This window comes from Camelina sativa, chromosome 14 (genome assembly GCF_000633955.1).
Source record: "Camelina sativa cultivar DH55 chromosome 14, Cs, whole genome shotgun sequence".
Taxonomy (NCBI): domain Eukaryota; kingdom Viridiplantae; phylum Streptophyta; class Magnoliopsida; order Brassicales; family Brassicaceae; genus Camelina; species Camelina sativa.
Genome location: NC_025698.1, coordinates 2707002 through 2731149, shown reverse-complemented (window position 1 = coordinate 2731149; position 24148 = coordinate 2707002). Strand labels below are relative to the sequence as shown.

At 37.3% G+C, this 24148-nt stretch overlaps 8 protein-coding genes and 1 pseudogene across 14 annotated transcripts in view; 4 read left to right on the top strand and 5 right to left on the bottom strand.

Annotated features, from left to right (window-relative positions):
• LOC104739208 lies at window positions 39-4765 on the bottom strand. 3 transcript variants are annotated; one of them, XR_759961.2, is made up of 5 exons: window positions 1536-1666; window positions 1095-1292; window positions 790-918; window positions 550-692; window positions 39-429 (listed from the first exon to the last, which is right to left on the bottom strand). XR_759961.2 is itself a non-coding variant. In XM_010459483.2 (5 exons), the coding sequence occupies exons 2-5, from the start codon at window positions 4421-4423 to the stop codon at window positions 3314-3316; spliced, it is 816 nt and encodes a 271-aa protein (XP_010457785.1). In that variant the 5' UTR covers window positions 4424-4448; window positions 4648-4765; the 3' UTR covers window positions 3070-3313. The 3 variants fall into 3 exon arrangements, 2 of the variants coding, with proteins under 2 accessions (XP_010457786.1, XP_010457785.1); XM_010459483.2 differs by lacking the exons at window positions 39-429; window positions 550-692; window positions 790-918; window positions 1095-1292; window positions 1536-1666 and adding exons at window positions 3070-3392; window positions 3484-3620; window positions 3720-3859; window positions 3964-4448; window positions 4648-4765; XM_010459484.1 differs by lacking the exons at window positions 790-918; window positions 1095-1292; window positions 1536-1666 and adding exons at window positions 3964-4448; window positions 4648-4765.
• On the top strand, window positions 4949-8453 carry LOC104739207 (3-hydroxyisobutyryl-CoA hydrolase-like protein 5). Of its 2 annotated transcripts, none has more exons than XR_759958.2 (16): window positions 4949-5128; window positions 5584-5653; window positions 5755-5838; window positions 5919-5987; window positions 6070-6133; window positions 6227-6300; window positions 6379-6462; window positions 6552-6636; window positions 6715-6800; window positions 7018-7139; window positions 7226-7286; window positions 7367-7465; window positions 7744-7845; window positions 7922-7963; window positions 8034-8145; window positions 8259-8453. XR_759958.2 is itself a non-coding variant. In XM_010459482.2 (16 exons), exons 1-16 carry the CDS (start codon window positions 5067-5069, stop codon window positions 8323-8325), a joined length of 1278 nt encoding a protein of 425 aa, XP_010457784.1. In that variant the 5' UTR covers window positions 4949-5066; the 3' UTR covers window positions 8326-8453. The 2 variants fall into 2 exon arrangements, 1 of the variants encoding a protein (XP_010457784.1); XM_010459482.2 differs by having other exon boundaries at window positions 8039-8145.
• On the top strand, window positions 8743-9320 carry LOC104739206. The gene is made up of 2 exons (XM_010459481.2): window positions 8743-9003; window positions 9107-9320. The coding sequence occupies exons 1-2, from the start codon at window positions 8767-8769 to the stop codon at window positions 9215-9217; spliced, it is 348 nt and encodes a 115-aa protein (XP_010457783.1). The 5' UTR covers window positions 8743-8766; the 3' UTR covers window positions 9218-9320.
• On the bottom strand, window positions 9422-10660 carry LOC104739205 (peroxisomal and mitochondrial division factor 2-like). Its single transcript, XM_010459480.2, has one exon. It carries the CDS (start codon window positions 10499-10501, stop codon window positions 9530-9532), a length of 972 nt encoding a protein of 323 aa, XP_010457782.1. The 5' UTR covers window positions 10502-10660; the 3' UTR covers window positions 9422-9529.
• Window positions 16468-18677, top strand: LOC104739204 (annotated as a pseudogene).
• Window positions 18871-20486, bottom strand: LOC104739203. Its single transcript, XM_010459478.2, has 4 exons — window positions 20283-20486; window positions 19873-20072; window positions 19254-19690; window positions 18871-19158 (listed from the first exon to the last, which is right to left on the bottom strand). The coding sequence occupies exons 1-4, from the start codon at window positions 20440-20442 to the stop codon at window positions 19119-19121; spliced, it is 837 nt and encodes a 278-aa protein (XP_010457780.1). The 5' UTR covers window positions 20443-20486; the 3' UTR covers window positions 18871-19118.
• On the top strand, window positions 20505-22049 carry LOC104739200. 2 transcript variants are annotated; one of them, XR_759957.2, is made up of 4 exons: window positions 20505-20519; window positions 20631-20841; window positions 21140-21212; window positions 21714-22049. XR_759957.2 is itself a non-coding variant. In XM_010459474.2 (3 exons), the coding sequence occupies exons 1-3, from the start codon at window positions 20757-20759 to the stop codon at window positions 21724-21726; spliced, it is 171 nt and encodes a 56-aa protein (XP_010457776.1). In that variant the 5' UTR covers window positions 20597-20756; the 3' UTR covers window positions 21727-22049. The 2 variants fall into 2 exon arrangements, 1 of the variants encoding a protein (XP_010457776.1); XM_010459474.2 differs by lacking the exon at window positions 20505-20519 and having other exon boundaries at window positions 20597-20841.
• LOC104739201 lies at window positions 21965-23269 on the bottom strand. Of its 3 annotated transcripts, none has more exons than XM_010459476.2 (2): window positions 23070-23269; window positions 21965-22624 (listed from the first exon to the last, which is right to left on the bottom strand). In XM_010459476.2, exon 2 carries the CDS (start codon window positions 22588-22590, stop codon window positions 22204-22206), a length of 387 nt encoding a protein of 128 aa, XP_010457778.1. In that variant the 5' UTR covers window positions 22591-22624; window positions 23070-23269; the 3' UTR covers window positions 21965-22203. The 3 variants fall into 3 exon arrangements, with proteins under 3 accessions (XP_010457778.1, XP_010457779.1, XP_010457777.1); XM_010459477.2 differs by having other exon boundaries at window positions 23154-23269; XM_010459475.1 differs by having other exon boundaries at window positions 23160-23268.
• Window positions 23379-24148, bottom strand: part of LOC104743170 (callose synthase 7-like) — a 21990-nt gene continuing 21220 nt past the window's right edge. The window contains exons 38-39 of the mRNA XM_010464281.2: window positions 23951-24136; window positions 23379-23859 (exon numbers count right to left, since the gene is read on the bottom strand). Of these exons, the coding sequence (XP_010462583.1) occupies window positions 23614-23859; window positions 23951-24136 (432 nt within the window). The 3' untranslated portion in view covers window positions 23379-23613. The remainder of the gene's footprint in view (window positions 23860-23950; window positions 24137-24148) is intronic.

Here is a 24148-nt window from a genome sequence, read left to right as displayed (position 1 = left end):
ACTGTGCCACTTTAACACCGGTAGATAAATAAATAAAATAGCTGTCACACAAATATAATGTACTAAAAGTAGAACAAACCATTCACAGTTTCACACCATACAAAAGGACTCAGAGAAGAACAACAACAAGGGCCATCTACTCTTCTTCTTCACGGTCCTACTCTTCTGGTACTTAGTTTCAGGTAGAGTAAGCTTACAATGTTTTAGTTTTCATCAACAAATCAAAAGATTAGAAATCTCAACGGTTTCAGATATATATTAAAACAGGCCTTTTGGCTGCTTTTCACTCACCGTGATTGTAGCATTGTCCGGAAAAAAAAAAAGAAAAAAAGACCTTGATCTTTACTCAATATTGTCCTACGCAGCCTCCACGTCAGAGTCAGATTCCGAGTCAGAGCCAGGCTTAGCGTATGAATTCCAGTAGGAAAGCTGCTTGAAAACAACCAGATGCACATCCAGTAGACATGGGGGGTGGGGGGTTAGTAAGAGCTTGTTTGAGTAAAAAGTAGTTAGACCATGAAAAAAAACTCAGCCAGGATGCTTAATTACCCTTCGTTTATGGTGCCGAGTAGAGAGATGCGTGAGAAAATTTTGAAAGCCATGGCCACGAATACTAGTGCACACAAAGCAATCCCAGAAGGAAGGTTTACCGGTTTCACTGCTCTTATCCCCCTCCTCAAGTGCCCCAGGATCTGTGGGGATAATAAAAAATAAAATAAGAAAATTAGTAGCAACATAATCCAACCAGAATTGAGCGAGAGGTGAGGAACCAAAGACACACACACAAACCTGCCAGAAGCAAGTTATTTTCCCAGAGGCACTTTTCATCTTGAGAATTACGTGCAAAGAGAAAAGTAGTGTAGTATCCATTGTTACGTATCTTGCTAGCATGCGTTTCGACGATTGGAAGAGTGAAGGCTGGTGGAGCGGATAGGAACATTATATTAGCGGGGGATGGAGCATCAGTATAAAAGTCAACGAATATACTCACAACGTCTCTGGGACCTGTTACGAAACTAAAGACTTGGGAGAGAGTCTCTCTAATAATTCCATTAAGGCTGTAGGAAGTGTATAAAGGATGAAAGGATACTAACTGTTGGCCAAGTTCTTAAAAGCGATCCCAGTGGAAGAGAGGGGTTCAAGGATGTCCAAGGGGACCTCTGTTAGTACGCCAATGGCAGTGATGGTGATAGGACCAGAAACCTCTTTATGTCCCAAAAGAACGATACTGGGACCGCAGCTACCTCCTTCGCAGGCTTCTCCATTATTCAAGAATCGAGACTTGCAAAACCCTAAAAAAACAAAACCAAATTCAAAACCGGGTCTTCAATCTAGAACGGGAATCAAACATCAGATAAAGCACTCGGAAAGATAAATAAGATTGAGACGGTTAAAGGGCCAATATATATAGAGAGAGGAACACGGCCGTAACCGTTTCGATCGCAAATATGACTTTTCAGATACTTGTGGAACTTGTAGGGTTCTACGCAATGAATTTTCTATGAAACATGAGATTAAGGAGCGATAAATTTTACCTGAAAGAGATTATAAGCAGAAGATCTGGGTTTGGTTGGATCTCGATATCGATAATAAGCAGGTCGTGGTGGCTCTGGTTAGGCAATTGGTGAGCAAAGAGGAGGGTTTTAGGGGGGGAAGGAGCAAGCAAACACAGAGGAGCTTAAAGGTGAAGAGTTGTTTTACTTTTTTTTAGAGCTTTATTTAATGGTGGGATGGGCTTTGGGCTGCGAGGCCCATTACTATTATCTTAAACGAAAACAGAACAAATACTTTTTTAACGAATTATTTTGAAACGTACAAATAATTAAGGTTACTATATAACATGGTGTTTATTTATCCTTTATCCTAATAAACACAAGTCATGCCCAATAAATTTTTGCCACATCAGATTTTATTTTCTACTTAATGTTTAAAATAAAATCAAATAAAAGCAACCATTAAAAAAAAACTGATCCAATTTCCAAATTTTTCAAAACCAACAAAAATGGGTTATTAATTGGATTATAAGCCCATAGTTGTGTTTAACCCTAGAGCAAGCAGTTTTTTTAAATCAAAACTGCAAAAAGTTTATCCCAAAATTCCCAATAACACTCCACGTAGAAAGGTTACAACCAATTCAGCTTTTCTTTCTTGATCTTTCTCTGTATTCCACTCCTCTTCTCTCCATCGTTGTGGATTTAAATGTTTAAACTTTTGTTCAAGATTAAATGTGTCTACTAATATAATATTTAACTCCAAATAAACTCAGTATCCTCTTCTTATCTCTATTTGCATCTTTTTCGTATTTGACAAATCTAGCAAACAAGTCCATCCAGGTTTATGACTACTTTTTATTCAAATTCATTTTCTCTCTTTGACACATTTAACATATTCATTCTCTCTGGTTTTACATGACTCAGTTATCCGTAGTCATCTAAAGCTATAACAGTGTTATCTACGGATAATATGGTTTGTGAATCTTTGAATTCTGGTACTAGAGCCTTGAAGTATGATATTTGTGTATTTACACACTCGTGTAATTTAGAAGCACATTATAAATCTTCAGTTTGGATCTCATTCAAGTGTAGAATCTAAACATTTTTTTATTTACTGTTATAAAGTAAACTACCAGGATGCATACAAGAAATAGATAATGAAAAGTAAGGGGAGTTGGCGAACATGATTAACGTATGAATACTACTTCCAATCTCAATCTTTTGTGTGTTATTCAAATGCTTTTTTGAATATTTGATCATGTAGAATATTTCCTGATTGAAAGATACTATAATGTGCGTAGTTTTCTATTCCAAAACTGATATGTTTCCCTAAAATAATTACTATATGTGAACTTATGAAGATTCAAAATCTGGTTTTTTAAGGATCAATAGAGCCCATCTGATATTTATACTATAACATCTTTGTAGTTAAAGTAGTAAATTACTTGATTGTGTTTTGCATTTGTCTTTTTCATTCAGTATTTGTTACATATAAATTACTTTCATAACTCAAATGCATTTTTCAAGTATAAATAAATACTCATGAGTTCATGTTTCAATTTTCATATCCTGATTTTAAAATAATTAGTATAATAATACCTCTGTTCCCGTTTGTCTAATACTAGTATAATACAGTTTTAATACATGTTTTGCTATTGTAGATAAGTCAAACATCTAGACTTTAATATGTTGTCTTGCTTGCCGCTAGAACCTAGAAGTAGAACAAACCATTCACAGTTTCACACCATACCAAAAGGACTCAGAGAAGAACAACACCAAGGGACATGTACTCTTCTTCTTCACGTCCACTCTTCTTGTAGTTACTTACTTTCGGTAGTGAGCCTACTCTTCTTGTAGTTACTTTCGGTAGTGAGCCTACTCTTCTTGTAGTTAGTAAGCCTACAATGTTTTAGTTTACATCAAGAAATCAAAAGATTAGAAATCTCAACGTTTTCAGATAGATATTAAAACAGGGCTGCTTTTCACTCACCCTAATTGTAGCATTGTCCGGGAAAAAAGACCTTGATTTTTACTCAATATTGTCCTGCGCACTATGATTTTAGGAGCCTCCACGCCAGAGTCAGATTTCGAGTCGTCAAAGGTGGCATCTGTATTCCAGAGGGAAAACTGCTTGATTCATCAAGTGGACATGGGGGATTAGTAAGAGTTTGTTTGAGTCAAAAAGTAGTTAGACCATGACAAAACTCAGCTAGGATGCTTAATTACCAATTGTTTATGTTGCCGAGTAGAAAGATGCTCGAGAAAATTTTGAAAGCCATAGCCACGAAGACAATGGCACACGGCGCAATCCCACATGGAAGGTTTACCGGTTTCACCGCACTTATCGCCCTCAAGTACCCCTGGATCTGTTGGAATAATAATAATTAAAAAAAAAATTAGTAGCAACATAATCCAACCAGAATTTGAACAAGACTGCGAGAGGTGAGGAACCAAAGACGCACAAACTCACCTGCCAGAAGCAAGTTATCTTCCCAGAGGCACTTTTGATCTTGAGAATTACGTGCAAACAGTAAAGTAGTGTAGTGTCCCTTCTTACGTAACTCGTCAACATGCGTATAGTAGAATGGCTGAAAGCAGTTTGGTGGAGCGGATAGGAACATCATATTACCGGGGGCTGGAACAGTACCATTTTTGACAATGATTAGACTCATAGCGTCTCTGGGAGTGCAGCCCACGTTCTTAAGAGTGATCCCAGTAGAATAGAGGGATTCAAGGATGCCAAAGGGGACCTCTGTTAGTACGCCAATGGCAATGATGGTGACAGGACCAGTGTAGCCTAACTTCCTCAAATTCTGTTTGATACACGGACCCACCCGACGAGCATCATAGCCATCGGGGACCGGAAACCTCTTTATGTCCCAATATAACGATACTGGGGCCGCAGCTGCCTCCTTCGCAGGCTTCTCCATTATTCAAGAATGGATACTTGAAACCCTAAAAACAAAAACAAATTCAAAACAGGGTCTTAAATCTAGAACGGGAATCAAACATCAGAAAGATAGATAGATAGATAGGAACACGGCCGTAACCGTTTCGATCGCAGTTACAACTTTTCAAATACTTGTGTGGAACTTGTAGGGTTCTACGCAATGAATTTTCTAACAAACATGAGATAAGGGGCGAGAGTTTTTACCTGAGAGAGGTTATAAGCAGCAGATCTGGGTCCGCTTGGATCTATATATTGATAATAAGCAGATCGTGGCTCTGCTTAGGCAAGTGGTAAGCAAAGAGGGTTTTAGCAGAACCTTCAATGGGGGGAAGATATACTTTGTTTTACCTTTTTAGAGCTTTATGTAATGGTGGGATGGGCTTTGGACTGCGAGGCCCATTACTAGTATTATCTAAACGAAAACAGAACAAATACTATTTTTATTTACACTGTATAAAAAGATGAAAAGAGTTAGGTAGAAGAAAGCTAAAGAGGTCGACAGTTTGATAATGACAGTCTTTTTTTTTTTTTTCCTACCAAACCCTCCCATTGATGATTAGCTTCACCTGCCATTTTCTCAATGTCTGAACAAAATAGTTAGAGACCTTTATTTTATTATTTAAATGGTTTCTCACATTTTGAGCTCCATCCTTCACCAAACCCCTTTTGCTTCTCCTCTCTCAAGGTATCCCTTTCTCATTCTCCCTCTCTCTCTCTTTCATTTGATTTCACTTTTAGCTTCTTCAGTTTTGTGAGAGGCTCTTGGGTTTGGTAGTAGAGCATGTCTTTCTTTTGGAACTTGCGTGATGGGTTTCTCTCAAGTTGTGTGGATTCTGTACCCATTAAAGTCTCTTCATTTTTGAGTCTTTGCCCGTTTATTCGTCGATTTGAAAGTGTAGACTTTGGTTTGAAATGCTCCTTCTGCTGTCATAAAGTTTTATATTTTTCAATAGACTTTGGTGTTCTTGTTCTCGGTGGATGAAGTGAAGAACAATCTGGGGAGGTTTAAATTAGATTGTTTTAAGTTCGTAAACCTTGGGATTTGTTACATTGGGTCTGAAGATTTGTAGTTTTCTCGTTTGAGTTTGAGATTGTTTTGTCATATCCGATCCATTCAAACTGATGGTTTTTATTGATCAGATTAGTAAGTTATTGTTTACGTTTAAGAAAGCTGGAGATGGCTCAAGAAGGTGGAATCATTAATGAGCCGGTAATCTCTGCCTTTTCAGTCTTTGTAGTTTGCTTTCTAATTCATGATTCAGTCGTAAACCATCATTAAAACTTTTGGAATCTGGCATTTGTTACACACAGTTTGTTATTGGAGAGGAAAAAGGTTCTGTAAGATTGTCTACTCTAAACCGCCCTCGTCAGCTGAATGTCATCTCTCCGGAAGTGGTATTTTTGATATCTTAGATCAGAAGCTGATATATTTCTCCATGTTGAATGCCGCCTTAATGGTAAAATTTGAAACTCAGGTCCTCAAGCTTGCAGAATACCTTGAAATGTGGGAGAAGGATGACCAAGCAAAGCTTATACTAATCAAGGTTTGATTTTTTTCTGGTCCTTGATCTGTTGATGATTATCTACTACTGTAGATTGATTTCTTAACATAGCTTATTTGTGCAGGGTGCTGGTAGAGCTTTCTCCGCCGGTGGTGATCTTAAGATGTTTTATAAAGGCAGGGATTCAAGTAAGACAGCTAACAGAATCATCATGTTTTATTAAAAGAACACATTTGAAGAGATTTTGTTATAACTCAATGATGATATGTCGTTTTTAACAGAGGATTCTTGCCTTGAGGTTGTTTACCGGATGTACTGGCTTTGCTTCCATATCCACACATACAAGAAGACACAGGTAGCTATAGTTGTGCTCCAAATTTTATTGTATGAAAGTGTCCTCTTGAGGAGTACTTAACTAAATAGAATCGTATAGGTTTCTCTTGTTAATGGAATATCCATGGGTGGAGGTGCATCATTGATGGTCCCAATGAAGTTTTCAGTTGTGACAGAGAAAACTGTGAGTTATAAGTTTAATCTGCTTCACATTTTATTTGCGTAGAATAGCACAGAAACAAGTACAGCTTTAACTATTTCTTTCATGGATAGGTATTCTCAACTCCAGAAGCAAGTATCGGGTTTCACACTGATTGTGGGTTCTCCTACATCCATTCACGTCTTCCTGGTTATTTAGGTAACTACGAAACCAGTAAAACCAAATATTGATTCCAGCTAGGCATTGGCTGATCTCTAATGTACTTGTGTTTTGCAGGTGAGTTCTTGGCTTTGACTGGGGCAAGATTAAACGGCAAAGAACTTGTAGCAATTGGAATGGCAACACACTTTGTACCTTCTGATGTAAGTATTTGAGAATGCTTTCCCTGGATTTGATTAATTCAGGATGTAAAGATATCCTCAAATGTTATTGAGCTGTCTTGCAACTTTATATATTTCATCTGTAACTTTAGCAATGTTTTTTAACCATTATCATGTAGTTTGAATGCGGACAGGTTCTTCAGTTGTTCTAGAAATGATGAGTGAAATGCTTATCTTTCACGTCTTTTCTTATTGTCAGAAATTGGCGGATCTGGAGGCACAGCTTGTGACGTTAGACTCAGGAGACGTGAACGTAGTCCGGTCCACAATTGAAGAGTTCTCCGAGAAAGTCAACCTCGACAAAGACAGCATCCTTAACAAGTAACACAACTTTTTATATTAATTTTTTCATGCTAATATATACTCTAGAAGACGGTTTTAACTTTGGGGTTATGGCTGATCTGCAGGCAGTCAGTAATTAATGTGTGTTTCTCAAAAGAAAGTGTGAAGCAGATCATACAAGCATTTGTAAGTCATCCTATTTTCTGGCGACAGAAGTCATCCCTGGCCATAATCATAAGTATGAATTATTTCTGGTCCTCTTACAGGAAGCTGAAGCGAGCAAAGAGGGAAATGAGTGGATAACTCCAGTCATCAAAGGTCTTAAACGATCGTCACCTACAGGGTTGAAGATAACCCTACGATCGGTAATTGTTATTTCTTAGATGATTTCCCCTTTCTTGTATTTGTCTCTTGAAATTAAATAGTGAACAAGACTGCCCTGTCAAGTTCATTATATAGTAATAATGGGTGAGAAAACGGTTTAAACTTCTAGCTAATGTTGTAAAATGGCATAAAGTTAAAAGGCTTTTAAGCTAATAATAATCAGCAATTTTTGCTATGTTCTTCCCTTATATATATTGATTCGGTGAATCAGTCTATTAGCGTAAAGTTAAGTGATTCTTGGAATGCGTAATTTTTCCAGATCCGTGAAGGTAGAAATCAAACGCTGAGTGATTGCCTGAAGAAAGAGTTTCGTCTCACCGTGAATACCTTAAGGAAAACCATATCTGCTGATATGTATGAGGTAGAAATCAAATGCAAATACAGCAACCAGTTTTGGTTTTGCTGTTCTAAGAAAATTCTGCGTAATTGACTTGCAGGGTATAAGGGCTCTGACCATAGATAAAGACAATTCTCCAAAGGTATGTTTCCGCTTTACTTGGAACCTAGATCTCAGCTAACACACTAACAAACTTCTGTGATTGGGTTTAGTGCAGTGGAATCCAGCGACACTAGATGAGGTAGATGATGAGAATATCAATTTGATGTTTAAGCCCTTGGAGGATGATATTGAGCTTCTTATCCCTGAAACAGAAGAAAATAGGTCGGTGTACGGGATAGTAAACCCAACTATAGAAACTTTCTCTTGATCTGAATGTCTCCTGAGAAAACAATCCCTTTCTTATGTTTTGATAATGTGCCACTGGAAATTCACAGGTGGGGAGGCAAATACGCTACTTCAGGCTATGCATCACTGATACAGTGTAAAAGAGAAGAGAACTGAGCGCATGTTCAAATTGTAAAACTGTACCCTAAAAACTGAAACTCCACGTGTGTTGTATTATTATTACATAATAATGTGTTGCTTGACACTCAGGTGCAGCGATGATAAAATAAGGTTTACGAATGTAAGACATGGGTCTCCTTGATCTAATTAGAGCGCAGGTGTTTTTACCAATAATAGTTAATAGTAGTTACCATTTTCAAATGATGTCTTCTCCACACAAACAAAACTAAATCAGAAGTTTTATATTAGTGTTTTAAGTTTAGATAAAGGAAGTCACATTTAGGTCGTTAGAACAGCAGCTGCTAATTCGGGCAGCTCTAAATTTGCCCTTTTTTCATCTCTCATTTTTCTACTCACTATATATCTCTCTTCTTCTTTCTTATAATAACCCTGCGTCTAGACGAAACAAACACGCAACAGAGACAGAGGAACAAAAAGATGGCCGACTCCCTTTTGCAAAAGGCCACCTCTGCTCTCGGTGAAGCCAAAGGAACCGTCATCACCTCTGTTGAAACCGTTAAAACCGATGTCGTCAAGGATGCAGTCCACAATGTGGTGTCAAGAGGCATAGATGGAGCCAAATCGCTGGTGCACAATTTGGAAGAGAAGAAAGGTGAAGTCTCCTCCAAAATCGTGGGAGCTGTTACACACTTTACCGGCAGTGCGGACAATCAGGTTCCATTCGAAAACCAAAATAAAGCTTCAAAATTCTTATGTATCTTAGGGTAAAATAGAATAGGAGATACAAGAGTCTTATGCTCTCTTTTTACAATTGCAGCCACTCCTAGCGGCAGGTGATCGTGAGGTCGAGACGCCCTGGTGGAAGAACTGTTGTGAAGTTCTTGATCTTCTCAAGACATCATCATCATCATCATCTACTCCCAAGTGAAGAACAGAGAGGTGAAAAAGATCCCACCCAGTTTTTCAAACTATGTTCTGAGTATTCCCTTCCGTTTTCTTGAGAGTGATTTCGGATTGTGTTGTTTTACTTTAATTCCTCTTGCTGTTTTTCACAAGCTTCTTGTTTTTTTTTTCAATCTTTGATTGTTTCCAAGAACATTTTGTAACGAAGAAAATGTAAGCAAACACGCAATAAAGAAGACTCCAAAATTTGTGAAACCAATCAAATTCCCAAACATATAACGTAAGGAAACACTTTCAAAAACAAAGAAATCAAATTTCATAAACGTCTACCTCAGAATCAAACCCTCCTCGAGTGTAAAACGTAACAGACAACTGCCGCTCCAGCCACTGCAACGGCAACCGCAGCCACAGCTCCACCAGAACCAGTACTCACAGACGGTGACCATGACTTAAGCTCAATCCCATTAACTGGCTCAACCACATTCTTCAATCCACTGATCATCTTCTCAGCATCATCCATCTGCTTCTGTAACTCCACAATCTCAGATTCCATAGCCACCACTTTCTTCTCCGAGTCTCTTAACGCCTCTTCCACAACCATCTTCTCTGTGATCCACTTCTGCAACTCTGCTTTCCCTTTGGCTACATCTGATTCCAAACCCTTGATCTTCTCCTTCAAATCATCCATCTCCTTATCCTTATTGTCAATCTTCTCTCTCATCTCTTCCTCTGCTCGAACCTTCTTGTTCCTCTCCTCCAACTCTTTCACCTCCCAAGCACCAAGCTTCGTCTCCAACTCCTTCATCCTCTTCTCGTTCTCCTCTTTTACAACCCTTAAACCAGCGACCTCTTTCTCCAGCTCCACAATCCCAGCCCCTCTCTGTGAAATCTCAGACTGAAGCTTCTTAGCCTCCGCCGTAGCCTCTTCCCCTTCAGTCTTAGCCGTGATCAGTTCATGCTGCACCCGCGCAACTTCGGTTTCTAACTCGGAAGCTCTGGCAGCTATGGCTTCGAGAACCTTCCTCTCCTCATCAGACTTGTCAATCTCCCTCTCCATCTCACCCATCTTACGATTCGCCTTGGATTCGGCTGCTCTCAGCTCCTCCATCTCCGCAGTCAAGCTTTCGATTTTCCTACTGATCTCGCCATTATCACGCACAAGCTCCTGATTCTGAGACTCGAGCTCTCCAATCTTGCGATTCAATTCCGTGGACTTGTTGCCGACACCACCGTCTTGATGATCAGAATCGAAGAAACTCTCATCTTCCTGGCTAGTCGCTTCGCCGTTCAAGCTCCTCTCCTCAGCCATCTCCAGCAGCTAGCGATCGGGAAACTGAATCGTAGGTGGAAGAGTGATAAACCCTAATGGAAAGATTCGACAAAAACAAGTAATAGGAGAAATTGGACAAGAATCGGAAAGTTTCGACCTTTTCTTTTTAATCAGAAAAGAAAAAAAGTTTTGATTTTTATAATTTTCGTTAATAAATAAAATAAAAAAGAGAGATAAAAAGAGAGGATAAAGCAACTTTTCTCTGCGATTCGATGCGATTAGGGTTTTGGGTTACCACAAACCAATGTTAACCGATCAAATCTGATCTCTGCTTGGACGGCTGAAAATAAAGGAACCGGTCTGATTTGGTACTGCAAATGATTTTGTTACTACTACGCACGTGCGCACCACTTTCTTCCTCGGATACCGGATCCGGATAGCTTCATACGGGAAAGGCCCATTAAACGAAAGAAGTGTTAATTTGGGCTTTTCAAGCCTTTTACTGAAAATTTTAAGTGCCCTCCTCTGGCGCTTAACGACAATGAAATTCTTGATTGGGCTACATGAAAACCCACGTAAACTTAGAGATAGAGGTGTCCAAATAAATCATCTTTTCATCAATGAATTTAGTATCGTTTCACTTCGATGAGAATCTCTTGAACCTCTACTTAATTTCCAAACCAAAAAGTGTTATGGGGGATCAAACACTTATACTATGGGTTTTGATCGTAGCAATCTTACTTACCAACATTAGTACATTACTGATCTTCTCTTTAATTACTCCTTTTATTTCATCATAAGTTCTCCCTTACTTACCAATATACTTTTAACTAGTAAGCATTATATATGTCGCATCTTGCGCATGTTTTCATACATGTCTTATCAGAGTTAGGCACAGTACAGTCAGGGCCGGCCCAGTGAAATTTGTGGTCCAATACAAAACAATTACTTTTTAATGGATTTTATAGATAAAAAAATAAAACTGAAACTAAATCTTAAAATTTCGGAAAATAAGGCCTATTTTTGCAATAAAAAAGTAGATAAATTTAAAATTTGAGGCCAAATCTATAACTTTCATAAAATTGATGCCTATTTTTGTAGTAAAAATATGTTTTGAGGCCTATTTTTGTTACTAAAAATCTCAGAAAATATGGAGGCCGAACACCCATGTGTCATAAGAATGGGTGAAGGGCCGGGCCTGAGTACAGTACAAAACATAACGAGAACAAGTTGTGATTTCCTATATATATCCATTGATAAGACTCGAGAGGATGATGCTTTATAGTATATTCTTACATTAAATACTATATACCAAATTTGGTGATAGTAAATTATTACAGTAGCGCCAAGCGACTGCGCAATAAATAATAGTACGACCATGAGCCGTTTTCTTTTTGTGGTCTATCTACAACTTCAATGAGCTCAAATGTACAAATTCCACTTATGATATAATTTGACAGAAAACAACAAAAAAGAAATTGCAGTTATTTCTTACACTGCAAAACTAGATATATATATATATCGTCCCATGGATATAGTAATTTTAATAAAATATACTAATCAAAATTTTCTCTATTCAAATCTAAAAGCCAAATAAAATTGTAGTATTTGTTTGTCAAAAAAAATATTTATTGGTCTTATCCAAAAACTTTGTCACATATATGAAAATACCTTGATTTGTTAGAAATCGTTATTTTAAAATGAATGTTACAAAATTGAATTCAAGCAGTAGATGAAGGCATTGTTATCTTAAAATGATGGGTTGTTAAATGTTATAAATTGTGTGGTGGTTGTGAAAATCTGTATATATGAGTGGCCAAAAGCATAAAGCGCATGATATAAAGATTAAGTACGTGGAAAAAATCCCCCCCAAAAAATGGAAAAAAAAAAAATTGTTTGTGTGAAGTACTTAAGCAAAACATCAATGAAATCGGCATGCTCTTAACTACTTCACCAATTTTTATATATTTTCAGCAACATTTTGCATGCACGTTTCTCCTCCGTTTTAGATTCTTTGTTCAATATATTTCTTTATTTTATTTCTTCCAGCAACACAACAAACAATAATAATAATCATCAAAATTAACTTCAAATAACAAATAATTGAAGAAAATATATTTAGTCAACATGCATTTTCTCGTTAGTCACCTACCCGACCAGTACTGTTGTTGCGTAATGCTTGAGGAGGAGACTCTGTTTTCTCGTTTTTGTATTGGGCGGCAAAGTTTTCAAAAGTCGTTGATTTGAACCAATGCATTTTGTTTTTATGGTTTTAACATTTGCTTTGAATGACTAGTTGGTCAAACGGTTTATCTGTGTCAGTGTGTGTTAATGATAGTATTGTGTTATAATTACTGTTAAGTTCAATGTTTTGGTTGATGTCACAAGTCGTGTTCCATTGGCATTTGGCAGTATTGATAACCAATCTTCAAAATGGTAACGTTTATTTTGTTTCCTCTGGTCATTAACTAAGTACTCGACCGACTCAAATAGGGTTTAACTACTCATTTATAATTGAAAAATAGGAATGAACCCCGTGCAGTACGATCGATATGGATTATTTGCAATTGTAAATTCGTTTGTCTCGTTTGTAATTATTGTAAATTTGTAAATAATGACAATAGCCAAAGCGGTAGTAATATAGTATTCATAAGTAGGAAGAATCAAAACCGAGACAGTCCAAAACAAATGCCAAAAAAAGAAAACACATTAAAGAGGTATGGATCTACGTGATTAATATAAATTAATAATATTCGTTACGTGTACGCGTAGACGTAAACGTACGAGCCATTTTGTTTTTATTTTTAAGGATGATGTTATCCACTTCTATGATTCGATAACCTTAAAGATCCAGTTAATGTGTTATGTGGCTATCTCGGTATGTCTCCGTCAACATTAAGATTTTAGGTTTTGTCGCGTCTAAATGACGAACGAAACCATATAAGCAAATCAACGTATGTATGCTTTTGACGTGATGATAATCTGATTTGAGTTTTTTTTTTTTTAATTATTATTATCAATTATCGATCATACAGTATTTTCTAATCATGATATATGTTTGAAATGTTTTCGACTGAATCTGGCAAAATAATGTTTTTAGAAAGTGGATTTTAAGAGTTTATACTGGCCTGTAAAGGCCTAACGTGGAAGAAACCTAAAAAGTGTAGAAAAAAGAGTAATGGCATTGGATAGTAATTACGAGGATTACAATGACTACTAGGAGAGAAAGTCAACAAAAAATTGGAAAGTTGGGTAAAACGAAACCTGACAATAGAGAGGCAGACTCACACGAGGACGTAAGTTTCAAAGCAAATCACCAAAACAAGTTTTTAAGTTTATGCTTTTATGCATCACCTCTTCCAGTTCACATTTCTCTATGCCTTCATCAATTTCATTTACTCTTATGTCTGCAGAGTCATTTATTGTTTGACTTTTGCTTCTTCCATTCCTGTACACGTCGATACTTTTGCTTACTCATATATTGATAATTCATAAATATGGCCATCAGGCTAGACCGATTAAGATTTCGAATGGTTATCACGAAGCATGCATGGATTGCGTGTGGTTTATAGAATATGGTACAAAGTTTGTAATTTAAAATAAACTGACAACTGTTAAGTGTCGAGATTTGTCGACGTGTATAAGGGATAGGAAACAAATAATGATAAACATCATTTTTTCCGAATCAAACAAGATTTGCAGTACAATGGAAGATTTAATGATGTTTACTATGATTGTCGACAAATGCGATATGTTAATACTATTTTTGATGTTGACACATCGATATGTTTGGTAATTTATCTAATCTAAAATTATCATCTTCCTCCTTATCTATTACAACATCTCCAATAGTTCTCTATAATAGAGGAATTTTATAATAGAAGTGAATTTAAGAAGTTTTATTTCTATGGTCCTCTATTTTTACTTCTAAAATAGAGATTGCTATTTTTTTCATTTATTTATAGAAGAACCCTATTTTTTTTACAAATGTTCCTCTATAAATAGAAGAAAAAATAGCAATCTCTATTTTAGAAGTGAGAATAGAGGACCATTGGAGTAAAACCCACCTCTATTATAGAGAAAAAATAGGGAAAACCATGGGAGATGGTTTTAAGTTTGGTTCAATTATAATTAGCGAAAGTAACGAGACCTGTATGATGTATATATAGGTAAGGTTGGACTTGGACTAATTGTATCTATTGTGATTTTGGACTGTACTTGTATTGCATGTTATATACTATGATCATGACATAATTAGTGGCTTGTCTCAATTTATTCGTAAATGTCATTTATGTTGGTTATAATCAAATTCCTGTACGGCTGTACCGAAAAAACTTGGATTAGTAATTTAGTTGATGACAAAAGAAAAATAATAATACCAAGTTTGTTAATTTCTAAAGAACATGTATTCTTTTCCTAAAGTATTTCCAAGGTCAAGACATTTACAGTTTCATTTACAAATACAAACAAAAAAACAAACGTAGAGATTTGTAATCTTCTCAAACATCACAACAGCAAAATAGGTTTACGATAAATTTTGTTAAAAATTGTTTGGACGATTATTTATTTATTTATTATTTTTTTAATGTGTCATAAGAAAATAAAAAAATAACTATTAATTATGTCACCTCTGAGACTTATCAAATTTGCACCACCCATAATTATAGGCATCAACATATGTTATTTTTCAACAAAATCAATAAATCATAACTTAAAAAGGAAAAAACACTACATTTTGAAAAGTAAGCAAATTTGTACGTAAAAAACCAAAAAAAGAAGGGCCGGTCACCAACTGCATAACCTAACTTGTAAAAGCTCTTCTATATCTTTGGAGTTGGCAGAAAACAAAAGTGCAACCTTTGAAACTTGGGGTTGAAGGGGGAATCAAATTAAAACATATATACGCGTTTAATACTGAGCAATCGTGTTCACATATAATGTTATGTTCTTGAAGACATTTGGTTATAGATTCGGGATATTATCGTATACTGATCAATGTATATATAAGTTTTATATCCTTCGATTAGGTTTACTGTAATCCACTATGAAAGCAGATAATATGAATAATGGTTGACTAAGACTGCATGCGTTTTGACCTTTTATTGATAAAAGTATTATATGTGGGGGTAAAACATGACATTTTTTCTTCTTCTTAATTAAGGATAGTGGCAAAAACTTGTTTCTTTTTGGATTTCTTTTCTAACGTATATCTCTCGAATGATTGTAGTGTAATGGATTAGTATGGTTGAATCAAGTTTCTTTCTTTTTCTATATATAAAAGCGTTATAAGATAAATAATTACATAACTGAATTTTCCAATCTACTACCTCTCTATAGACTATAGATAGGAAGTCAAAACATTAAACTCTTTTAGTTTGTGAAAGAAAAAAAATAAAAAATTTCTTACACACATTATATTAAACTAAATAATTGATCCTAATTTTAGTAAAATATGGGACTCTCTAGACTCTTTGAGGTTTCACGTTTTTGTGTGTGTGGCCTTTAGCAATTGCTTTTTTTGGTAACACGATGCAGCATTGATCTCCCCTAGAGGCTCCAAGTGGACCTGAGAAAGCAACATTCAACAGTTTTAGTAAAGAGGCCAACTTCCATCATACACATCATAATATAATACTGCAACGTAGTTGATAATCAATAATAGCCTTGAACTATACGATACTTTATCATCTATACTATGCGTATAGGGTAATGTATTGTTTCATTCTTTATGTGACATCTTGAATTCATGTATGCAAATAGGTTTAGTGATCAACCATAACTTCTTGGGAACAAACACACACACACATTCTAATTTAAAATTTTACATAAAGAAAAAACCATAAACGTTGTGGCATACAGTTAATGCGAGGTGTGTGGGTTAACCAAAATATAAAAAAGTAAAAAAAAAACAAAAACAAAGGGTCAACCTTCACACCACCTTTGCACTCGCCTATCATGTCATCATCACTGACTATATAAATCTCCTATGCAGCCTCTTTGTTTTCTACAACACATTAACTCTTCTATTTCTCTCTCTCTCTCTCTCTCTCTCTCTCTCTCTCTCTCTCTCTTTCTCTAAGCCATAGCTATGGTTTTACCAGAGGTTCTAGTGATCCTAGCAGAATGGGTTCTTTACCGTCTTCTTGCTAATTCATGTTACAGAGCTGCAAGAAAGCTAAGAGGCTACGGTTTCCAATTGAAAAATCTCCTAAACCTCTCCAAAGCACAAGCGCACCACAGCAATTCTCATCATCAACAACAACAACAATACCAGTACCTCCAAGAGTCTCTAAACCCTCTCTTCCCAAGCGTTACAAAGTACCAAGAGCTCGAAGACAAAAACAGAGCAAGCTCTGTTTCTTCTGATCATCGTGATACCTTTGTCTGCGACATCGATGGTGTTTTATTAAGACAACACTCGAGTAAACACTTCCACACGTTCTTTCCTTACTTTATGCTCGTAGCCTTCGAAGGAGGATCAATCATCAGAGCGATCCTTCTCTTGCTCTCTTGTTCTTTCCTCTGGGCTCTGCAACAAGAGACCAAACTCAAAGTTCTCTTTTTCATAACCTTCTCTGGTCTTAGAGTCAAAGACATGGACAACGTTTCTAGGTCGGTTCTACCCAAGTTCTTCCTCGAGAACTTGAATCTCCAGGTTTACGACATTTGGGCTCGAACTGACTACTCTAAAGTTGTGTTCACGAGCTTGCCGCAAGTGATTGTGGAGAGGTTCCTTAGAGAACACCTCAACGCTAATGATGTGATTGGGACTAAACTGCAAGAAATAGAAGTCATGGGGAGGAGATTTTACACCGGCTTAGCTTCAGGGTCTGGCTTCGTGGTGAAACATAAAGCTGCTAAAGACTACTTCCTTGATAACAAGAAGAAGAAGCCAACACTTGGAATTGGAAGCTCTTCAAGCCCACATGATCACATCTTCATCTCCATTTGCAAAGTAATTCTCTTTCCCTACCCTTTTTAACAAAAATAGATTTAAGGTTAATTTTGTTTAAACTCCCAAAAAATCACACCTTTTTTCGTAATTTCCCACAATAACACGTCTTCATTTCTATTTGCTAAGTACCTTCATTTTTTTTTCCATTTTCGTTACTTTCTAAATTCAAAAAACTAGATTAATGTCACTAAATAAGAATTTTGTGATTCTCCCATAGGAAGCTTATCTTTGGAATGAAGAAGAGTCCATGAACAAGAACAACACATTGCCTAGAGAAAGATACCCAAAGCCATTAATATTCCACGACGGGAGATTGGCTTTCTTGCCAACACCGTTAGCTACACTAGCTATGTTCGTATGGCTGCCTATCGGATTCTTCCTCGCTGTCTTCAGGATCTCCGTAGGAGTCTTGTTTCCTTACCACGTAGCCAATTTCTTGGCTTCTTTGTCCGGTGTAAGGATCACTTTCAAGACCCATAATTTTGAACAACGGCCCTCCGGAGAAAGGTAGAAGTGGTGTCTTGTATGTATGCAACCATAGGACCCTCCTTGACCCAGTTTTTCTCACCACTTCACTTGGCAAGCCCTTGACCGCGGTTACTTATAGCCTAAGCAAGTTCTCAGAGCTCATAGCGCCTCTCAAGACGGTTAGCCTTAAAAGAGACAGGAAGAAAGACGGTGAGGCAATGCAGAGACTACTAAGCAAAGGAGATCTAGTGGTTTGTCCCGAAGGAACCACTTGTAGAGAGCCTTATCTATTAAGATTCAGTCCTTTGTTCGCTGAGCTAACCGAAGACATTGTTCCCGTGGCTGTGAATGCTCGAGTAAGCATGTTCTATGGGACAACAGCGAGCGGGCTCAAGTGTTTAGACCCAATCGTTTTCCTCATGAACCCTAGGCCGGTTTATTGTCTCGAGGTTCTGAAGAAGTTGCCAAAAGAGATGACTTGTGCTGGAGGTAAGTCAAGCTTTGAAGTTGCGAATTTCATACAGGGAGAACTTGCTAGGGTTTTGGGATTTGAATGCACCAATCTTACAAGGAAGGATAAGTATTTGGTTCTTGCTGGAAATGAAGGCATTGTGAGATAATAATCCGAATTTTCATTAGGGTTTGTTTTTTTTTTTTGTGAAACAAGTTAAATATTATTCAGGACTTAGATGTTTTATTCTCAATGGTTGATTCGTTTGGCATCGTTTCTATTTTGTAGTATCTCGTGATATAATATTGGAAATGTTTGCTTTATAAAATTTCGTTTCTGGATTCGTGTAGTCCACATAAAATCTCAACCTGTTGCTTTAACGCCATAAATTTCATTACTAGAACGAATGAAATGATTTAATAGTTAGTTGAAATCAATATTAAATGTAAACATGCAATAATAGTATATTCTTTAGGTCAGGAAGATATGTCATGAATGTTCATGCCCCTAAGTTTATATATATCACACATTCACACATCAAAATATTCATTGTCCCATATCACACAACATTAACGTGAACGCCCATATTAATTTCATATCACATCAAAATTTAAATGTATCACTTTCGAAGACATTAATATTCACACCAAGGAGAAAAGGACTACATTTAATTAACTGTTCACACAAAGAATGGTTTCATTTCTTTGGTTCACATCGCTGGTTTCGCTTCACTGAAACTGAAGTGAAGATCTTGATATGAAACTTAAGTAATGCTTGAAGCACTAATTGAAGTTTGCCTCTTTGCAAATGATATATGCGATTCTACACAAGCAAAGCAAAACTTAATGGACTAAGTAATGCTGCAGTGATTAGAAGTAACACTTAGTTAGTGAATATTGATGTTTTGAATACATTACCTTTGCCTCACATGACGAATCTCCTCAAGAATTTCTGCAGTCTGCTGAACCTTTAGATTCTTGGGTTTATCTTCACGATTAAGCACCAAGGATGCAACATTTACAACAGTGACTAGTTCAGCTTCAATTCTGCTAAGCTTCTGGTCTATATTTTCCAAGAAAGATTCATAAGAAGACACTCCTTTAAGGATGCCACCAGTTGAAACATCTTCCAGTACATGATTATCGGTATCGAGAAGTTCTTGGAAATCCTCAAAATTCCTTTCAATAAGTTCACTCTCATCAGAATCCAAGTGGGGCTGGTCATTTTCGTGCCCGTCTTCAGTCGATTTGGGCTTTGGCGATACAATGTGGATTCCACCTGAACTGTTCTCTCCATCCTCTTCGAGATCCAAAGATATATTCCCTATCAGCTGTGTTTCCTTGACAGATATTGCCTGAAACCAAAACCAAGCTAGATAGATTTCTCAGACAATTGAAAACAAAAGAACAACCAAAACTATAACACACTTTCTAATTTCGAGATTCGTTCAGTCTTTCTCAAACAAGTTTATAATACACTAGTGGACTAGGACTGGTGAGACAACAAGTAAGCTCTCGTTTGCTTGTTTCTTTCTACCTCGTGAAGTTTAGAAGAAAGCGTGTCGAGCAACTCAATACGAGCTTTGGCCTTGTCCAAAGCATGCATAACTTTTTTCTTCTGAAGAAGCAAGTCTCTGGCATCATCCTCTTTCCCTGTTTGAACATTCACAGCTGCTTGTTTCCGTAGATTCTCAGCAGCCTCAGATAATCTCAGAAGTCTCAACCTATTACTGTTTGCTGGACCAACAACAACAACAGCAAAAAATTCAAAATTGACATCAATCATTGAATTAACAATGCTAAAACCCACATCCCCATCTTTCAACACTCTTCTTAAGAAATTCACATCTTTCATTCTAAATTCCCAAAACGGCAAAAGAGTAGAGATGATTCACTCTTAACTCATCTCCAATCAAAACGAAGAAGATTAGCAAATAAAGACTCGACCTTTGGCACGAGTGGACTCTGCCTCTGCGTGAAGCCGATCGAGCTGGGAGCGAAGAAGGTCCGAATTGGCGGCAGCGGAGAAGCACCTCGGACTCGTCGGAATCCGCCGAAACCGAGCAACCACCACCGGAGCCCCGCCGATGCTCGTCGTCGTCACCATCTTACAAAAGCAGAACCACACCGGCGCTTGGATTTGGAGAATTGTAATAATAAACAGTTAGTTCTATTGTAAACCCGGTTAGTTCCACAAACCGAAATTGAATCTAAACCGGTCACACAGACTTTTCCAGCTTTGACGTCTCCGTCCAATTTTGATTTAATTAGACACTTCAAAATCTGAGCTTTCAGATTATTCCATTCCTATAGATCGAGAGAACGTGGTGGGGAATTGCTTTGTGTAGGAGTTTACCGGGTAAAATTTTGAAACTTGGATCGGGTGTTCCCAGATTCTTACTGGTAAGGAATCGATCAGATATGAACTGGGTTCAACGCAAAATCTACCTTTACAATGTCACCTTCGGCCTCTACATGCTTGATTGGTGGGAACGATATCTCTTCAGTATCCTTTTTTAATCGTTTCTCTCTCTCTCTCTCTCTCTCTCTCTCTCTGTCTTTCTCATTACTGCTTGATTCGTTTATCTTTAATCGATCTGGTCTTCTGATTGAATATGCAAAGTTTTCATCTTTTACTTCGTTGGTGATTTTATTTGGTGGCACTGAATTCTCTTCTCTTTGTGTTGTCGTCTAAAGCAATGTGGCCCTGTTCAGTCTTAGAATTTTGTTTTGATGTTAAGATTTTGGTAGTTTACAATCTGCTTGCATCTTCTTTGCCATTCCTCAACTTATTTATTCTTCAGATTCTTTGGTGGTAGTCTTGATGTGGTTCGTTATATACAACGGTACACGCTACTTTTCGGAGCTCTACCAGAGGTAAAAAAGACACCTTTATAGGTTGTTTAAGTTTGTGACACCTTTAGGTTGTTAAGTTTTCTCTGGTACTAACTAATCTTACTATTCTCGTAACACTTTTTGGTATAAACATACATACCTATATCTATGTCTCTTTGCGAGTTTGGTCTTATTCTTATATTAGTGGACCTCTGAGGAATTAGTGTAACGATACTATATGCTTTGTGATTACGTAGTTAATGTTTTCCTAAGATTTTTGCATTTTCTTAAACATTATCTTACCATCTCTTGTGCATTTTTAGTTGGGTAGAGATAGCTACGTCAGACCATCTGCTTAATCCTCCCCATAAGTTGTGGAAATTGGAGATAGAGAACGTCTATAGTTTGCCTCATGAGTTGACTGCTGCTTGCGATTTGAATCTTTCTTAGGCTGCTTTGAGAAGCATTTTGAAGCTCTACTCTAATAATATTCTATTTGCACTCGCGCAGCATAACTTACATTTTTTTATCTTCGCATTGCAGGCATTTGACATGAAAACAGGTCTAATTATTTCTCGCACGGTAGAGCATGAAAAGCCTGGAACCTCCCCAAAGGCATGCTACTTGGTTTCAATTTCTGAGATATATATACCAACTAAAACCTCCTTTTCCAGCGTCACCTCTGATTTTGTCAATTTTCCTCCAAAGGCACTAGGACTATTCATCGTATGTCTCTGTATCATTTGTTTGTTCCCATGTTTTCGAAATCAACAGAGCTTATTTATAGACACATAAGATCGCAAGTCTTTCTGTTGTATTTCCAAATCACTTTGATAAATGACCTCAAAGCAATACTACATTATTGGTTTCTTGGTGTCCTATGACCCAGTGAATACTATTACAACATTACAGAATGTTCTTCATCCTTTCGATTACAAATATAGTACATAGTTGCAGGCTACTTGCGCATTACAACATATAACAGAGCATAATTTTAAGAGGAAAACTCTTTTCTAAACATATTAAAACGAATTTAGGAAGAATCAGTAACCCAATCCTTTGGCAGTGAAGACTCGAAGATCTGAAACAGTAGGGCATGATCTCTCTTGTCTGGTTTTCTTGAACCAAATCCTTGACGCAGACCATGTTCAACAGCTTCCCTTCCTTCTTCCGCGATTCTTTTCCTAATAGCTACCAAAGAACTTTGCTTCTCCGAAGCTGCTTCGTCCTTGACATCATCTTCAGTAATCTCTTCTCCACCATCTTTCTCTGGCCTTCCCCACCATTTGTTTGATACAGTTGTTAAACCGCCTGATGGGAATCCAGATTTGAACTCGTCTAAAGCTGCCATTGTCTTAGTCAAATTAGCGTTAGCCCACACATTGGACTTCCCCCCACTCTTGTTTCCACCATGCTGCATCTTCGTCCTCGGTTATGGATGATGTTAGAAACCACTGTAATCAAGAGAAACATGAATCAAAGGGAAAGAAAAAGGATACTAGTAAGCACCACTGTTCACCATTAGCTAATCTGGGGAACAAGACTTAAATGTGATCAAGAAGAAGACTTAAATGTGATCTTGAACAAAACCGCATAGAGAAAAGGTTTGCAATCTCAAAAAGCACCAAGACACATTACAGTAACGCTGCTACTCTTATGAACAAGACCCCAGAAGCTTCTAGAATCAAACATCGAGACTCAACTCAACTCAATTCAACTCAACACTTCCCGAAATCAATATGTAAGGCACCAGATCTGAAATCAGACAATAGTTCCCTAAACGACTCAAACGTTTGTTGGGTTTCAGAAAAGGCCAGAGCTTTCCCAATTTTCATACCCAAAGATTGCATTAAAACCCTAATTTCCATACGACTTTTTGCATCCAAGATCACCACCTACCTAAAACGTGAGCTTTGCTTAACACGAAGTATCTATCAAAGTACGAAACATTCGCTAGAGATGATGGAGGCACCGCATACGTACACATACCAAGAAAGGAGGAGGTTTCCTTGGAGATTCGTTTCGTCTAATCTACGGATTTCCTCTACCGAATGTTTTTTTGTTTGTACTTTCTCTCAGGCGCTCTCTTTAATAGTTTGGCTTTGACTGTATGTAGATGTTTTTAGAACAGAGACAAGGTTTAAAGTGTAATTTTGCATTTAACTCTGATACATCCTTTTGGAAAAAGACAAGAAGCAGACAAATTAATGGTTAAAAGCTTTTCGAATTATGTCCAAAGGAATTGTGTATACATCATCTACTTGAACAAATGGCCTAGGCTGAACAACAACATTTACTACGAGTGTGAGGTCTTAATCTCAGGTGGTCTAAACATCTTTTTCTATGATCTCAGAGACAATTAATTAAACAGCAATAACAGATGAAAAAGAATGAAGATGAAAGAGAAAAAATGGAGAAGGAGAAGAAGAGAGCGGTTAAGCCACTACTTGGTGGAAGGTGTCTCTTTGTCTTTCTTTCCGGCAAGAATCATAGAGATCTGCAGACCGCGACTGAAGGCTTGATTAAACAACAATCTGGTCTGGAACTCAGACACAAATGGGAACCACGACAAGACCGCAATGGGTGTGAATATCAGAAGCCCCATTATGTACTCGTAAGCTCTCCCTAGCTCTTTAACCGAGTCCCAGAATCCTAACCCTTTGAACACGCTGCGCAGCGCTTGCCCGATCTTCAAAAACATTGCAACGGATTAACAAACTTATCCTTCTACTGAAAGACGGATTAATTTTTGGGCAGCTAAGAAATATGTGTGGACTTACAAGAAGAAGAGCCCAACCAGTAGGCAAGAAAGCGAGGATGGAAGCAAAGAGATCTGCGATCGTGAGGCCGCAAACTACAAATAATACAGTCATGACTGACAAGAAACCAAGGAAGAGAAGCGCCTTGAGAATCCTGAACATAACCTGAAAATCTGTACCAAATTTCCGTCTACCCATTGATACCATCTGTCAAATGGT

Excerpts from the sequence above, each read along its gene's own strand:
- LOC104739208 (XM_010459483.2), bottom strand. The coding sequence starts at position 4,423 with ATGGAGAAGCCTGCGAAGGAGGCAGCTGCGGCCCCAGTATCGTTATAT. Across the intron at positions 3,860-3,963 it reads AGATAACTTGCTTCTGGCAG|ATCCAGGGGTACTTGAGGGC; the intron begins GTGAGTTTGTGC and ends TTATTCCAACAG. Across the intron at positions 3,621-3,719 it reads CTCGGCAACATAAACAATTG|TTTTCCCTCTGGAATACAGA; the intron begins GTAATTAAGCAT and ends TGAATCAAGCAG.
- LOC104739207 (XM_010459482.2), top strand. The coding sequence starts at position 5,067 with ATGGTTTCTCACATTTTGAGCTCCATCCTTCACCAAACCCCTTTTGCT. Across the intron at positions 6,301-6,378 it reads ACACATACAAGAAGACACAG|GTTTCTCTTGTTAATGGAAT; the intron begins GTAGCTATAGTT and ends AGAATCGTATAG. Across the intron at positions 8,146-8,258 it reads CCTGAAACAGAAGAAAATAG|GTGGGGAGGCAAATACGCTA; the intron begins GTCGGTGTACGG and ends GGAAATTCACAG.
- LOC104739206 (XM_010459481.2), top strand. The coding sequence starts at position 8,767 with ATGGCCGACTCCCTTTTGCAAAAGGCCACCTCTGCTCTCGGTGAAGCC. Across the intron at positions 9,004-9,106 it reads CCGGCAGTGCGGACAATCAG|CCACTCCTAGCGGCAGGTGA; the intron begins GTTCCATTCGAA and ends TTACAATTGCAG.
- LOC104739205 (XM_010459480.2), bottom strand. The coding sequence starts at position 10,501 with ATGGCTGAGGAGAGGAGCTTGAACGGCGAAGCGACTAGCCAGGAAGAT.
- LOC104739203 (XM_010459478.2), bottom strand. The coding sequence starts at position 20,442 with ATGGTGACGACGACGAGCATCGGCGGGGCTCCGGTGGTGGTTGCTCGG. Across the intron at positions 19,691-19,872 it reads TTTCTTCTAAACTTCACGAG|GCAATATCTGTCAAGGAAAC; the intron begins GTAGAAAGAAAC and ends TTTTGGTTTCAG. Across the intron at positions 19,159-19,253 it reads ATTCGTCATGTGAGGCAAAG|AATCGCATATATCATTTGCA; the intron begins GTAATGTATTCA and ends TTGCTTGTGTAG.
- LOC104739200 (XM_010459474.2), top strand. The coding sequence starts at position 20,757 with ATGAACTGGGTTCAACGCAAAATCTACCTTTACAATGTCACCTTCGGC. Across the intron at positions 20,842-21,139 it reads GTGGGAACGATATCTCTTCA|ATTCTTTGGTGGTAGTCTTG; the intron begins GTATCCTTTTTT and ends TTTATTCTTCAG.
- LOC104739201 (XM_010459476.2), bottom strand. The coding sequence starts at position 22,590 with ATGCAGCATGGTGGAAACAAGAGTGGGGGGAAGTCCAATGTGTGGGCT.